Source organism: Daucus carota, chromosome 1, assembly GCF_001625215.2.
Source record: "Daucus carota subsp. sativus chromosome 1, DH1 v3.0, whole genome shotgun sequence".
Lineage (NCBI taxonomy): Eukaryota > Viridiplantae > Streptophyta > Magnoliopsida > Apiales > Apiaceae > Daucus > Daucus carota.
Genome location: NC_030381.2, coordinates 26,272,333 through 26,290,085, shown reverse-complemented (window position 1 = coordinate 26,290,085; position 17,753 = coordinate 26,272,333). Strand labels below are relative to the sequence as shown.

Below are 17,753 nucleotides of genomic sequence, written 5' to 3'. Positions count from 1 at the left end.
TACTCAAAAAAAAAAAAAAATATCGTTGGACCAAGTTCTCTGAATTTTAGTTATTGATGTCACATAAAATTTTTAGTCATCATCCTCCTGGAGTCTATAAAGTTTATTGTTTCGGAACGGGACAGGGTATTAGTCATTGCAGGTGCTTGGCAAGAAATAAATTGCAAGGTCCAAAACTAATTTGCTAGCAATCACAATTAACATATGCGTAAAATAATATAATATACACATAAACTTATACATATCCCTCGTTAATTAAGCTTGCAACCTTTTTTTAGCCAGCTTTGAACTAATCCCACCCTCATAATCAAGTACATTTGCATAATTATTCCTACTTTGATTAATCCCCAGCTAATATTGCACATTGCAACTCTACTCTGCAAGACTATATAACCAAACCAACCCAATATATAAACAAAAATAATAACAAAGAAAACTCTAATTATACCAAGAGATCTCGTCGATTCTTCGTGCAAGCTTCTCCGTTTTCGGGTTTTTTAGATTTTTGACAAGCAATAGATGAAGATGATGTTTGATAATCCGGAGTGTGACGAGGAAATTCCGAGAGCATCTGAACCACCTCCCTCATTGTCGGCCTTTCGACACTGTTGTCTTGAATGCATAGTAGAGAGATGAAAAACAAGTGCATTGCTTCGTCATGAGGCACGGTCGTGAGCCTCGAGTCGAATATTTGGTTCACTTGTTCTTTGCGGAAATTTGTGGTTGTTTTCACCCACTGGACAATGTCGACCCCGTCCCCGAATTCTCCAACGGGACGACGTCCGGTGATGAGCTCAAGGAGAACCACTCCGAAGCTGTAGACATCACTTTTCTCGTCGACTCTTAAGGTGTACGCATACTCTGCAATACAAAATAATGAAATATTAGATCAACTTCCGACTTGTGTCATATTTTTTGTCATATTAGTAGAAAAAAAATACAATTGATTGGGACGGACGGAGTAGTAATTATCGGGTGAAGTGAAAAGAGGCACGTCAGTCGCCTTTCACGATACCCGACACAGCAACTTCCGACATTCATCCCATGTCAGATTCTGTCAGATCCACCCATCAGATTTTCTGATCATAAACAAATGAGTGGACCCCGCTGTTCAAGGGGGATGTGATCTGGTGTGCTTACCCATAAAATTCTATTATGTGATCCATCATTTCTCTCGAACCCGAAAAATGATGGGTGTTTGTTTGACCTGTCACTTTAGCTCAAAATAGAGTTGCCATCTATTCCTATAAATCAACCTGATAGCCTTACTGTGTGCTCCACTTGTGATGATCATGGATAGTCCACTGACTTCTCTTATTGTACTACTTTTGTCCTCGGAATATATCCGAGTGATAAGTAACTTATAAGTTGAAAAATACTCCGACTTCGGAGTCGGGTCTCATTCTCATGTGCATCTAATAGACTAATACGAGAGAGGCTAATATTCCTTAAATGAAACAACCTTAAATACACATGATCATACAAACCTAGCTATTCAATTATGTTGAAACAGTTGACTCATGAGAATCGTTTGTTTTTTTATAGTCACTAACAGCACAACTATACTCCACACTTGTGCAAAGACTATACTATCAAGTGGACAAAGTATTCGAGTGGTATAGAGCACTCATAAAACATAACTTGCATGCCTAACCCAACATTATCATTGCAGGCCGTTTCTTTTTCGCATTTTTGTATGGTGCGTTAAGTGATCTCCGCTGGCCTGAATCTGATACCATGTTAAGTGAAGAATTCTCGAGAACTCAAGATTAAGTGACCATATTAATTATGCATGATATCAAGTCCAAAAACCCAAGATTGTGATGCAAAACTGTAGAAACTAATTTAAGCAAGTTTGGAAGAAAAGAGGATGAGTTGTAAGATTTGGTATGTACCTGGAGCAATATAACCATAAGAACCAGCAATTGCAGACATGCACTGATCAGAAGCACCGCCATCGATTAAATACTTTGCTAATCCGAAATCTGCAACATGAGCTTCGTAGCTTGAATTCAGCAAAATATTGTTTGATTTCACATCGCGGTGGACGATTAATGGTGAACAATCATGGTGAAGATAACAGAGTCCTTTTGCAGCTTCGACCGCGACTTTGTACCTCAAATGCCAGCCCAAAATTGCGCTCTTTTTCCCATGCAAAGCCTCTCCTAAGCTCCCATTCCTCATGTACTCGTAGACAAGCAAATTCGTGTCCTTGTTTGAGCAAAAGGCTAGCAATTTGACGATGTTTCTGTGTCGAATGTTGCCTAAAGTACGAATTTCAGCTCTAAAGCCATGATCATGGCTGCTTGTACCAAATCCAACAAGCTTTTTTACTGCAATTTCGACCCCATTTGGCATTTTTCCGTGGTACACAATGCCAGCTCCTCCTCTTCCTATTACATTTCCATCTTTCATGCATTCCAGGACATCGAAAACTGTGAAATCGAGCTTTTGGAATGCTGTCATTTTCCAAGAATGAGAGCCATTTTTCTTGAATGACCTGGCCTTGAACATTGCTGCAACTGCAAAAACTAGAGAGCAGAACAACAGGCCTAACGCGAATATAAGCTTGAAGTTGCTGTGGGATTTTCCGGGCTGACTTGCCATATCACTGACATTACATGGATTGTTTAATAAGGATCCACAAAGTTGAGGATTACCCGCAAATGAGGTAGCATTGAAGAAAGAAAATTGGCCTAATTCGGGTAGCTTACCCGAGAGATCATTGAAAGAAAAATCAGCTGTTGTGAGGCTTTTCATAGAGCCTATTGATTTGGGAATGGTATCACTCAACTGATTTTTTGAGAGATTCAAGTAGTTGAGGATTCGAATATTGGAAACTTGAGGGGGAATTGGACCAGAAAGGTTGTTCTGGCTCAAGTCCAGGTAGGTCAAGTGAATACAATTTCCAATTTCTGGTGGGATCTGAAAAGACAGAGAATTTAACTTGAGGTCAAGCTTGGATAATTGTTGGAGTTCACCAATTGAGGAAGGAATTGGACCGGAGAATTTATTATCATCGAGTTGAAGTATTTGGAGGGATGAAAAGTTTGAGAAAGAAGCTGGTAAAGAACCTGAAAGCTGGTTGTTTGACAAATTCAGCTGTTCCATCTTTGATGGACTTGTCGAAAGATTTCCATTTTCAGACAATGTTCCAGACAAGTAGTTGTTTTGCAACTCAACTAAGTTGAGTTGAGGCAAGTAAATGAAGCCCCTTGGAATGCTACCATTCAAGTAATTATCCCCCAGTCTCACCCTTACGAGGGTTGAACAGGTGCCCAGGTCCTCCGGTATTGATCCAAAAAGAAAGTTTCGAAGCAGAATCAAGACAGTGAGCTGATTTGAAGCACATAAATCTGGAGGAATTGTACCAGTGAGTTTGTTTGTGGATAAATCAATATTTTTTAGCTTCCTGTTCTGGCCTAAATTCCGCGGTATTATGCCTGTGAAGTTGTTCATCCACAGCCCAAGAACCTCCAAATTTGAGTAGTCTGCAACGAAATCTGGAATTGACCCATGTAATCTGTTCATGAAAAGATTCAAAAGTTTAAGCTTCTGGAGGCGAATGAGCTCGTATGGAATTTGGCCAGATAATGCATTGGCTGAAAGATCAAGATTAACCAAGTTTGTTAAATTTCCAAGTTGTTTAGGAATTGAACCTGACAGTGCATTAATGTGCAAAAATAGTGTGTCAAGTAACTTCAAGTTCCCCAACTGAGGAGGAATTGGACCATCCAATCCACAGGAGGAAATATCCATGTGGACTAGATTCACCAAGTTGCCAAACACCTTTGGAATCCCACCTTCAAACTCATTGTAATATCCCAAGTATATTTCTTTTAAGTTGGTTAGATTTCCCAACTCATTTGGAATTTTACCGCGGAGATCATTCCCTGCAAGAGATAAGTACTCAAGCCGAATCAAACTTCCATAACCCTCTGGGATTTTTCCGAAGAAAAAGTTTCCTCCCAAGTCTAAGTACTTGAGTTTCTTGAGACCTGAAATCTCAGTAGGCAGTGGAGAAGTAAAATTGTTGTTGTAAACATCAAGAACTTCCAAGTTTGCTAGGCTTGAGTAGTCCCAATCCAAGCTCCCACTAAACATATTATTCGATATTCTTAAAACTCGAAGGCTACTCAAATTCAATATCCTGATTTCTCCAGTGAAGTTGTTTCCATCAAGTGAGAGCTCACTCAGCATGTCAAGACTTGACACAACTGGAGACACAGAGCCACCAAGACTCATATTCGACAATTCGAGGGAAATGACTCTCCCTTGGGAGCATTTGACACCAGCCCATGAACATAATGAGCTTGGTTTTGAAGAATCCCAACTACTTAAAACTGGAGAAGTGAACTCAAAGCCTTGTTTGAGAGTGATTAAAGCATGAAGGTCACTGTTAGCAGAGGATGAAACAGAGGTACTTACAGTAGATAGGAGTGCAAGTACATAAAAAGGTATCATTTTTAGTTGAAAAAAATTCATGGGAAATGAGTTTGGATGGACTTTGAGAAGAAACTAAGAGATACAAGTGTTTGGATGGTAATGGGGTTTCTAAAAAAGGAATCAAAAGTTGAAAGAACTTGAGAAACTTCAAGTGTGTAGAGAGTTAAAGAATCAAACATCTTCAAGAACAAAAGAAGTCTTCAAGTTCAAGGAAGAAGCTAAGCCTCTCCTTTTAATCTTCTTTGCTGTGCTTTTCTTTTGTATTTTATTTTTCTTCTTTATTTGATGATTAGATGTAAGGTTAATGAAAACTGGTGTAGAATGCTCATGTATAATATCTGTCAAGAAAGAAAGGAAAAGAAGAAAAAAAAAGTGAAAGGCAAAGTGAGGGAAAAATAGAAGAAACAGCCGTTGGATGAAAAAACAGAAATTTAAAGTTCAGATGAGAGGAAAATAAAAAAAAAAAAGTAAAGGTGGCCTCTCTCTCTCTCTCTCTCTCTCTCTCTCTCTCTCTCTCTCTCTCTCTCTCTCTCACTTTTCTTTTCATTTGTGCATCTTTATTCATATGTCAAAAATACCCTTTATCTTTAACTAAAGGTTGCTCAATAGTTTGAGTGAAAGAGGAAGGAATTCAACTTTGAGTAATGGTGAGCCAAGATTGGAGGAATGAATTGTCTACATAGCTGGATATATGACAATCATTTCAGGACAATGGAGATAAATATGGACACACATTATACATACAAGAGGAAAAGAAAAGAAGCTACATATAATCAATGAATGCCAAGTAATGCAAAGTCATTTTCTGTCACTGACTCCAGATCTGATAATGACTCTATATGGGGATCAGATGAAAAATACAAATCTTGGCTTCTTAAAAACCAACATTAAAGGAATTACTCATTATACTGTTGCTATGAATTCGTTTGAGGATGTGAATATTACATCTTATGCACATTTTGTGTGTCAAGCACATAAGTCTTGGTGTATCAGGTCTGTCTTCTATTACCCTCGTCTCACTTTATATGAATCATTGCGTACTTCAAAGTAGAAGTAGAAGGGGTTTTATAAAATGGAACGGATGAAGTATCATTTATATTCAGGATATTTAAGTGCATCCCGTATCAATATCAATATATTTAAGGGATTTTTCAGTTCTTAAATTAAGAAATCTGTGATTAAGTGTGGAGTGTGGCCAGGTACATGCATCATGTTCCTACAGACCTGCAATTCAACCTCGGACTCATATATAGAAAAGAACAAGAGTTACGAGACGAAATATAATGAACCACTATGCTAGACATATAACTATCGACAGGGGTGGTTCCACAATTACATCTTCTGAATTAATTGTATATAGCCCCCATGTTTCATAGCAGAAGAAAAATCTAGTTAAAAAGCCTTCTGCCACAATACATAGCGCAAACAGGAGGAAATATAGCGAAAACTCTAAATTTTAGCTAAATCCGCGGACACATAACATTTGAATTATAAAACAGTAAAAGTGAACTAAAAAAAATCTACTGGCCAAAATTGTGGTGCAATGATTTCTGCCACTAGGCCAATATAGAAATGATCAGCTGGGATCAGTAGAGATAACTAAATCATGAATGATATGAATTTTATATGGCAATTCTTTTGGTCTGGGATATGATCAAATGGCTAGCTGGTGCAGTTTTCATGAGTAGACAACTAGCTAGAATTATTATCATTGTTCATGGTTCATCATACCTAGATACTCCACCATGTATTTAACAAATTTATCTTGCATAGTTGCATGGGCGACATCATGTTGTGGATCTCACCCCTTAATAGGTTAAGCAGCTGGTTAGGAACCCTCTTGAACTACACAATCATCTGTGGACTGTGGTACCAAGTGAGTCAGTAGATTTTTTAATTTAAAAGTTGTCGAAGAATCAGGTTTTACTTAGCACTTAGCCGTTTAAAGAAACCAACTAAGATCGCGGTGTCAGTCAATAAGGAATTAGGATTGCCTTGAAATTAGAGTTCCTTTCATTATTTTCTTAGATTTAGGACAGTTTGACGAGAGCTAAATAGCTAATATAACGCATGAGCATGAGCGCAGGTCAGTTTCTGCATGCCTGAGTGACAGGTTAATGGGGGTGTTTGGCCGGGCTTAAAAATCCGGCTTCTGAATTTACAAGTTAGAAGCACTTATTTGTACCGTTTGTGTAAAAAATCAAACAGTCTTATAAAAAGCTGAAAATACTAGCTTTTATTTCATGAGTTCTACTTCTTTCCCAAACACTTTAATCACTTATAACTTCTAACTTCTACTTCACTTCTTTACTTTAAACAAGAAGCACTTATTTTAAATTCACCCAAACGGCCCCAATATATACATGAGGCTCGGGGCCAAGCTACAGGGGCTAACCTAGGTAAAAGTCTCGTCTCGACTGGCTTATGAAAATTAATGTTGTTTATAAGCTTTGAGTTTTAGTAAAAAATCGGTATAAACTGATTTTGAGCCCGACTGAACTTCAAAATTCAGCGATATATCTTTTTAGTCCCCACTATTTCGGAATACCGATTCTTAGGATAATAACAAGACATGCACACTTGAGGGTAATTTTTTACTTGACACATATTTAAGTGATGCAGATTCATATCTTGGGTATGTAAACATGTGCCTGCAACTTCCTGTGGATGTGTAAGAAGCAAGAAAGAAGATGATTATTAATATATGATTACAATGTTTTTGGTCCAATGATCAATATATAATTACAGAATAGACTGTAGTATTTCGATACATGGCATGGAAGGTAGGAACCAAAGAAACTTTTTCCCCTCTGTTTTTCTGCTTTATTCCTTCTCCTCCTCAGTTGGCCTACAGCTCTGTGTGGACTGGGACCAATTCTCCATGCAGTTGCATTGTCTAATGTAGCATTTGGGCTTTACTTTATGATCCAGAGAGAAGATGGAATAGTCTTAAAGAGATGGCTGATTAAAAGATAAAGGTATCCAAATACATTTGCTTTTGTTGTCCCAATTGAGAAAAAAGAGAGATAATTTCCATAGGGCGGATCCGTGATAAGTGATTGATGCAACATACTATCAGCGCAGGTATTAAGCCTATTTTGGTGTGAATGCATGGGGCTATAATATCTATCCGTAAAAAAATGACTCATTTTAGGATTTTTCGTATCAGCGGAACCGTTATTAGTTTGTTGCCAATAATCGACAGTTGTGGACCGGCTACCATTTTCAAATACTGCAATCTCTTCACATGGAAAAGAGTGCTATTGTTATATTAGCTTCAAGAACCTGCCTTTCTTTTTCTCAGTAAAGAACCAAATAAAGAAGGAAATTAAAATCTATATATGAGCCCAAATGCATGGGAAAGTGTGCTGCTGTTTTTGATACAGTACTTGCTTGTTCCAGCCTCTCTGTGTAGTGTGTTAAACTTTATGTGTTTGTGGTGGGGGTACTGGGGTCCACAGCTCTTGTTAATTTGAAGAACATATGGGGGGAGAGACTGTGTATTTTCATTTTTGAAGGTTGGGGGGCTCATTTGAAGTGTCCTTGTCTATATAATGGCCAAGCTTCTGACCATTTGAAGGGTCACGGTCCAGATCTCTTATGGATGCTTATGTACAAACTAACAAACATTTGATCACAAGATCTTAGATTATGTAAAAAACAATTGAAACAATAACATGAAATTTAATTATTATATATGATGTCCGGATCTTGCAAATGATTAATATAATTATCTCTGAAAACTGACAAGTATTGATCCCAAATTTTTTTTATGTGAATGCACTGGACTACGTCATTTATGATTAGTATCTGTTAGAATATAATATGATACTGGTAACCCCTCCTCCTAACACCTTGAGGTTTTAGGAGAATTAGTCACTTAACATGATATATGTTATAGTGTTTTTGTCTTCTACCAATAGAAAACAGCTAGAAGATGGTTACAGTCAATCGCTAGTTAAACCTGATATAAGGGTACTTTCAAAGTTGAATTGTAGCTGAGTAGCTCTCATCCACCTCAAAGTTCATCAAAACAGACAACAACTTGTCTGTGTGTTGGTTACCAGGCATCAACATGTTAAACATGTAAACTGGAGTTGCAAGTACAGCTTAAGAGGATCTCTAAAAAGAATAGCCCTGGTACAAGAATGTCATTTCCCAGATTACTAGGACTTAAAATTTACTGTGTATTAAAAGAATGACTGTAATAACAGAATTAGGTACAATGTAACTATGAGATTTTGAACAGGAAAATCTGAGGTTGAGTTCGAAGACATATAGTAAAACCAATCAGTACTATCAGATTGTGCACTGCATTCAATCTATAGTGTCTGCCTAGTACCAGTATTTCGTATCAGCCACAAATTTACCTGTTATGTCGTAAAGCTTTGGTCTCATTTGTTGTTTAGCCTGTGCATCCCATTTCAAAGATTCTTGTAGAAAATAAGGCCAAAATTCGCGGAATCAAATCGCATGAAATCAGCTATACTTAAACATATTTCATTTCGGAATGCATCCGAGCGAATGAGCATCTCCAACCATCTAAAACTTTTGGCTAAAAAGTGAGGTGGCATACCTAAAATAAAAAAATTTAGCCAACAGCTCCAAAAACCCAACTCCAACCATGCTCAGCTGTTGTCTATAAATTTAGCCAACCTCCTATGGATGGCTAAATTTGTCGAACATCTGCAGGTCTGTAAGAAAATCTATAAGAAGATTGTACATCATTTATTACCATATTGAACTGATATATTCTATTTTAACAATTTAAAATATTAATAACATACTATTTTTAAATTATAGCCAACTAATATAGTTAGTACCATTGAAGCAAAATGTCTTACTGGTTCAGCAAATTTTACATAATGTCTTACAGGTCCAATTTAGCCAACGATTATAGCCAATGCCGTTGGAGATGCTCTAAGCATCTCCAACAGTATTGGCTATAATCGTTGGCTAAATTTTACATAATGTCAAATTTGCTGAACCTGTTTCAATGGTATTGGCTATATTGGTTGGCTATAATTTAAAAATAGTATGTTATTAATATTTATATTGTTATAAATAGAATATATCAGTTTAATATGATAATAATTTATATGCGGGAAGGAAGAAAATAAATTGCGGGAAGCATCTTCAACGGCATTGGCTATAATCGTTGGCTAAATTGGACCTGTAAGACATTATGTAAAATTTGCTGAACCTGTTTCAATGGTATTGGCTATATTGGTTGGCTGTAATTTAAAAATAGTATGTTATTAATATTTATATTGTTATAAATAAAATATATCAGTTTAATATGATAATAATTTATATGTAATCAGCGGGAATGAAGAAAATAAATTGCGGGAAATGACGTGGAATTCACTACCATAAGAGGATAGCTATAATTATAGACAAGAGCTTGCTGTGGTTAAAGTGGTGAATCCTGTGGGCATTGGCTAAAATTTTTAATTTTGAAATGCCACCTAAACTTTTAGCTAAGAGTTTCTCCTGGTTGGAGATGCTCTAAACAAATCATGACAGTATGATATTGTTTGTTTTGGATCGAGCCCGCACAAAAAACACCCTAACAATCTGCCTCGTGTGCAACACATGTGAAACAATTTCTAACACTAAATTCATTCCGATCACTGAGTCTAACTCCAAATTATTCAGCTTATTAAATTTGATGAAAACGAGAACGAATCAGAAATGCATCGATTTTGGAAGACTTTGTAGAATTGTATCCTTCCCTGCTGCATAGTTGATAATAATCGAGCTGATATGTAATCAAAACCAAAAATAAAATGCACACGTGACATCAGCAGCATTTTAAATGTCACGTTTTTAGTAGAGACGGGAATAAAACCGAAATATTGACCTCTGTGATTAGTCAAATCGAAAAAAAGAAAGGCAAACCGGTAAAGATTAAAATATGTATATATAATTAGTGCTAAACATGATTAAGGAAATGCATCATCATCTTTAGCTGACTTCTTCTCCAAATGAAATGATCAATCTTCCACTAATGTAAATAGTTACACCTAAGATTACATGGAAATGATCTAATAACTAGTAGTAAGAGCATCTCCAACGGCGTTGGTTATAATCGTTGGCTAAATTGGATCTGTAAGATATTATGTAAAATTTTTTGAACCTGTAAGACATTTTGCTTCAATGGTACTGGCTATATTGGTTGACTATAATTTAAAAATCGTATGTTATTAATATTTTAAATTGTTAAAATAGAATATATCAGTTCAATATGGTAATAAATGATGTACAATCTTCCTACAGATTTTCTTACAGACCTGTAGATGTTCGACAAATTTAGCCATTCGTAGGAGATTGGCTAAATTTATAGACAATAGCTGAGCATGGTTGGAGTTGAATTTTTGGAACTGTTGGCTAAATTTTTTTATTTTAAGTATGCCAACTCATCTTTTTAGATGGTCGGAGATGCTCTAATACAGTATTGGAGTATTATGAAAAGAACATGCATGATCTTTTTGACTGGAGAAGCATCCGATACTTTCCTGATCAAAATGAGCTAGCAATTAGCCGAGTGTTTAACAATATAAGATCCGGTCTTTCTGTAACAAATCGAGATTTTAAACGATAAATGATCATATGTATATCTTCTTTAAATACGAAATAAAAATAAAAAGTCTCTGACAGTTTCATACATGTCTTGAAACCTTTCGGGATGCCGAAACAATAATACAGAAGCTTTTTTTAAAGAATATGGCATATTTTGTTAAAGAATTTGGAAGAATCGTTTTTCAAAGGAAGGCAGAAAGAAAAGAAACAGACAAGAGGCCGGATTAGACTAAAGCATGGAAAACTAAAGGAAAAGCTCCAAAATAAATCGCTAATAATCAATCGTCTCTTGGTCCAACGATATCTCTCTGGTTCCAGAAATGTTGACGATTTAAGTAATCGAGCTAGAACCGCAACACTAATCATATATCAATGATATATTCCACATCCTTTTTTCACGCTCCACAAATCTGCATACATGTATAGTATGTGTAAATTTGAGTATCTGAATGAATTTGGAAAGTGCAGAGTCAAGTATAGTGTCACATTGGCTCTCTCTTTTTCACTAGAAAGCTCCTCCACTTGCTTATATCGTCGTAGGTACACTGCTCCTCCTCCACTTCCACTTCTCTTCGTTGCGTGGTTGGGGACCCAGAAATCACACAATATCTTGCTCACCAACTTTACCTATGTTATCAGTAGGATATATTCACACATGCACACACATTTTGTTCCCAAAATGAGTCAGCGGGGAAACCCTTAGCGATATGCCGATATCCAACTTATGCAGCAGTTTGATCACAACAAATTGAAATATGAAGAATAATTTGTTGTTCAAATTTGTGACCGGACTTTATCTGTTTCGATCGGTCGTAATTTCAAATATGCAACAGGAGGATATTATTTTTATTCATTATGTAAAAATCAGTTTTTTCTTAGAACAATGATTATTAAATATTTCCTTAAAACATTGTTGTTATTTATTTTTATTTTTTGGAGAGAAAAAACATTGTTGTTATTATTTGTTAAGAAAATGCGTAAGAACATCTCCAGCAGCATCTTAACTCATTCCTTAAATATAATATAAAATATTGGATCCTAGTGACTTAAGATAATAATAGCTATTCTCACCTCCAACAATATTCCTTATATTCATTCCTTATATATTATTTTATTATTAAAAGTTACCATTATTGCAATAGGTGAAGAGAGAGAACATGTTTGTATTCAAAATATATTATAAAATAAGATTTAGGAGAGAAGAGAGGTTACCTAAAGATAAGGCATGGCTAGTGGATCTTAGTGATTTAGGGAATCACTAAGATACTGTTGGAGTGGATTATTTTCCCATATTCCTCATATTTTGGTTTAAGACTCCAAATAGGGAAGCTGCTGGAGTTGCTGTAAACGGGGAACCCTTAACTAAATCCAACTTATAAGGCTTTTGATCAAAACAATATTCAAATGCGATTATGTGAATAATAATTTGAACAAATTGAATAAAGAATAAGGAAATAATTGGTTGTCCGAATTTTCCATTATTATATTTTGATAGCCAAAATTTTAAATATGTGTGATTGGATATTTTTTTTGTTTTTGATTTGGACTCCTTAGAGTCTTGTTATGTTGGTTGTTGGAGTACTTGAACACCACATCTTACATCATTAAAATAATACATAGATCAACGATAGATGTGAAGATAACTGGCAAATTTTTTAAAATAGAAAAAAATCTGAGCAATCCTGTCCCGTATACAAAACTTCATCTCGACAGTTACCACCAAATCAGAAAACAAAGATTCCGGGAATAAAATTGGCACCGCAAAGATCTTGTAAAACAACCACAGTAGTCGGACAGTTATATTCAAGACAGAAAATACTCGGAAACTGCTGGATATGAGTTGAGGTCATTTGTGGATTCATCACAAAACAAAAGTTTCAACCGATAAATATACCAGTAAACAATATACTGCAAAACAACGAGCGGATGAACGGGGGGACAATTTGTGGGTACAGCTTTCAATTGTGATGAAATTAGCAGAAAAAATTCCATCCGTTAAAATAGCAACTCCTATAACTGTTGACGGTTATCAAGGATAAGAGCGAAATATTATTTTTTTTGATTTATAGAGTGAAAGAATGGCTAAATATCTTTTTTTTATAGAAAAACTATTAATTTTTCTCAGAAAATGGTACTTAGCCATTTTCTTTAAATATAACAATAATTTATGATCGTTCTGTTGCAAATTTGTATGAACTATTAAAATATATAGTAGCTCACACTTGCATGTTCGAGCACTAAAATTGTTCCGAAGACCCTGCTTGAATATGATGTATGTTTAAAGTACTTGTTAACAGTGTACCATTCACTAGATTAATCCATCAATTGCGGTATTTGACAATATCAGAAACCTTAATGGAAAAGATGATATTAAATCCAAAGTATTTACTCCACTAGAATTAAGTAATGAGACAAAGTTTCACACTTTAAGAATTGATCAAAAGAATTTCTGTCACTAGCACACTAACTAAGCAACACTTATCCAAATAATGACAAAAAAGTTGAGAATTAAAAGCAAGAAAGGCATAAACATAGAAATCTACGAAACCGTTGTCTCTATTCGGTGATGTTTACCAAAAATTATTTAAATTAGAATTGAAGTCGCTTTCAAATTTAAACGATCGTAGATTATGTGTTGTTGTCAGTCTGATTTTCTTTAACTTTAAAGATATGTCCTTAATCTGATAAAGTAAAGGAAGGGAAGCCACGAACACGAAACCTTCTATAATCCATATCTTGAGCATGCTGTAAAATGATCCGGGTAGGGTATCAGATCATCACAAAATTTGAGTTTGGAATTATTTTATTTAAATGTTAATTAATTTTAAAATTTTGAAATCTGAATTTAAATAAATGATTTTTCTATGATGTGCCCATTAGCACATACTAAACACTAAATATCATGTATTTAACTTATTTGATTGGCTCAAAATTTTAATAATGATAGACCCCCTACATATATAACAACCACACCAATTAAAATGAGTCAAATGCTTAAAATTTTGTTCTTAGCATGTGCCCATAGGCACACAGAAGGCAAATCGTTAATAAAATATGATTGAGTACGGTATTTTTAGTTTTTCAACCGGATAATTTATTATTTATCAAATATAAATTGATTTGTTAATATAATATATATTTCTATTTTTATTATCCAAATAAATAAAGAGTAGTGATTAAATAGACAAACTTGAATGCAAATTTTAAATACAAAACAAGATAAACTAGATTATATAAGGCATCACACACTCGTAGATGACATTAGACATGTTCAAAGCTAAAGAGTCAGGGGTGTTGGGTTTTTAAGCCCAGGTTATGGGCTTACAAGTGTGACGGGACTTATTTGTATCATATGTGTAAAAGTATTATAAATCAATTTTCAACTTTTAAATCAGAATTTGAGAAGTTGAAGGGTCCATTTGACTTAACTCAAAAGAAATTATTTGTTATATAAAGTAAAGAATTGGATAAATTTTTATTATATATAATCATACTATAATTTTTATTTAAATTAAAGCTAAAAACTAACCTCTTTTTTAAGAAAGCTAAAAACTAACTTATTGTTAAAGGGATTAATAATCAAGTGAGTCAATAAAGTGAACTCGATATATCAAGTTAGTCACCGAACTCAAAACGATCTCAAATTGGTCGCTTAGGTAAGTTATAGATATCTCTAAATATGAGTTCAAGGAGTAAAAATATTAGTTATAGAGTTTTACACATTATTATTGAATGTTACCACAACTAATTATAAGGTTATAATTTCTGATATTTATGATAATATATTTGATTTTACCAGGTTTATTTACTATTTTTTATTAAAACAAATAAAATAACTATATAATAATAAATAAATAGTAAATAAACTTAATAAAAATCTAAATATTATCATAAATACCAAAAGTCATAACCTTGTACTTAATTGTGGTAACATTGAAGAATGATTTGTAAACATCTATGAATAATATTTTTACTTCTTGAACTCATATTTTTAGATACATGTAATTAACTTGAGTGACCAATTTGAGACCGTTTTGAATTCGGTGACCAAATTCATATATCGAGCCCATTTTGATTACTCACTTGATTATTTACTGAATTTAAGTTATTAAATAATTTACTTATATATTGAAAATAAGGTTTAAAGAAAGAGAAAAAAGGTGGTTGGACATATAAATTTAGGATCTCTGTCTCCAGCATATGTATGTCAGGAAGCCTCTTTGCCGTGGATGAATATGCAGTGGCCAAGATTATAACCTAGTCCGCGGGACGATGACTTCCCCATTTTGTAGTTAAAAACGTTGAATATATTAAATTTTTTATTATAATCCTGATCCATTGAATATTTATCGAAAAGTCAAGGAATAGATTGTTTAATTGTGCCATATGTAGTCCAGGGATCTGGACCCATAGATTTATATACATGGCGTATTCCCGATATACTCACAGAGTCACAGGAATTGACTTTGGGTGTGGGGTTGAAAAATCTGGAAGTGGTGGTGGAAATCCAGTCATACTCGAATAGGGTTTGTCTCCCTTTCTTTGCATATATGTACATCATAGGTCCCTTTATATGTAATTTAGTAAAAAAACAAAAGATTTATAATTTTCAAATATATTTAGTTATAAAAATTTTAACTTTTTTTTGAACAGGAAATTTGTGATTAAAATTTTAACATATAAATTTAAATAAAAATAATAATTATTATTTAAATTCAAAATATGTGTAAAAAGCAAAGAGGTATATAAAAAATATAATAAAATCTAATATATTTTAGATCGCAAAATAGCCTTTTACTTTTTATAATATAGTGTTTATGATTTTCATACATAATTTTCACAAAAATATATAACCAGAATTTTAATTCATAAAAATTTTAAAATATTTATTTTCATTATAGACTCAAAATGAACAAATATGCGTGGGAAATTTTTGAATGTGACTGAGGAAAATAATTTTTCCTTCAGGAACATAATCAAAATTTTGGATTCTGAATAAATTCTGTATCAATAACCAATATTTGAGTTCCTTTGTGCAACTGACTGGGCTCTGCCGCTCCGGCCTTCCTTGGCGAATACATGTACCAGGCCCGAGCCCAGTACTTTACTGGGCAAGCAAGTTACATTTTTTTGAGCGCCACCTTACCTAAAGTTTCAACTTCCAACCTAGCTACATTTTCTGGACTGTAAACAAAACATCAGGAAGGGCTCCCATCTTACCTAAAATCATCAAATCATCGAGATGACAAGATGTCCCGTTTTATGGGTTAAGTGGATCCCACAAACTGTTCGGGTCAGGTACTTTCAAATGCTAGGGGGTAACCACCCACAACAAAGATTTTACAAATTTGACCACCTGATTTTTCACTCTGTAAGCACTGACCACCCAAAATCAGCACACCTCAGACGGACGCAGCTACATTTTCCACCGCCCCATGCAAGGGCGGACACAATATTCAGATACTGTTGTGAACGCTCCTTCCATGGGCGGACACAGTGTGTGGTGGCCCCTGGTCGGGGCGGTCACACACATATATTTTTTTTAAAATAAAAAATTGAGTTTATTTTATTTATTAAAAATTTAAAAAACTAAAAAATTTGCTTATTTTATTTATTAAAAAATAAAAACACTATAAACTGATTTTGTTATTTTGTAAATATTCAATTGAGAATATTTTATTAATTAAAAATGTCCTGATTTGAATTGATAATTGAGAAGATTAAGAATTTATATGGATCAAAAAAATATTAAAATTGATACTATATTATAAAGTAAGACATCTAATATTAATTAATATGTGGCTTTTTCCGGTAATTTGAATATTTTATTTATATTAATTGACATCTAATTTGAATATTTTTTTATATTAATTCTGACGGAAACTATGTTTACATATAGTTTGATTGGTTCTGAGTGTTAGAATTAAGCACATACACATACTCGGACTTCTCATCTGCTCATACTAAAAAGATCTGTATGGACAAGCAGAAAAAATCTCGAAAGCTTGACGACGGGATGGAAGAATGGAGTTGTACAAAAACTAGAAGACTTGTTTCACTTACTATGGAAAGGGATGCGGAGAAGATGAAGTTTGCTGCAGAGATGCAGTTGTTGGAGTACTGAGAAGCGAGACATGGCAAACAATGGGTGCCGACCAAGGATGAGACCCGCATTGAAGTTCTTCATGGAGTCGGTCGTCCGCTACGTGAATATCACTACAGAATACACAGGGATATAAATGATGCCTTCTTGAAAGGAAAGATTACGGAGGAAAAGTTGGGTTTGCTGAGCGAAAGTTCGGCGGAATACGATGCAAAAGTGAAAGATATTGAGAAATCAAATTTTGATGCTTATGCAAGGCAGTTGTAATGATGTTTGTGCTAAGTTTTAAAATTTTTATGTTGTGAAATGAAATAATAAGAATGCATTTATTTGTACCTATATTTATTGGAATAAAATACAAATGATATTTGTTAGTCAGAATCATCGTCACTGGTTGACTCTTCGTCGGATATGTGGAAATCGGAAGTGTAATTTAGATTTTGAAGTAGTTGACATTCTTCTTCAAAAGACACTTCTCTTCCACTAGCAGTTGCCGAGTCTCTAGCCAACTGATACATGTACATACGACATCGGCGCATCAACATTCTGTTGTTCTCTTCCTTTATTTGGTCCACTGCTCTAATCACTTTCATTCGATATTCACCCTAACTACCCTGGAACC

At 34.5% G+C, this 17,753-nt stretch overlaps 1 protein-coding gene across 1 annotated transcript; it reads right to left on the bottom strand.

The window, feature by feature from the left end:
• Positions 1-205: 205 nt before the first annotated feature.
• Positions 206-4,648, bottom strand: LOC108205442 (leucine-rich repeat receptor-like serine/threonine-protein kinase BAM1). The gene is made up of 2 exons (XM_017375402.2): positions 1,896-4,648; positions 206-861 (listed from the first exon to the last, which is right to left on the bottom strand). The coding sequence occupies exons 1-2, from the start codon at positions 4,483-4,485 to the stop codon at positions 443-445; spliced, it is 3,009 nt and encodes a 1,002-aa protein (XP_017230891.1). The 5' UTR covers positions 4,486-4,648; the 3' UTR covers positions 206-442.
• Between the last annotated feature and the right edge of the window lie 13,105 nt (positions 4,649-17,753).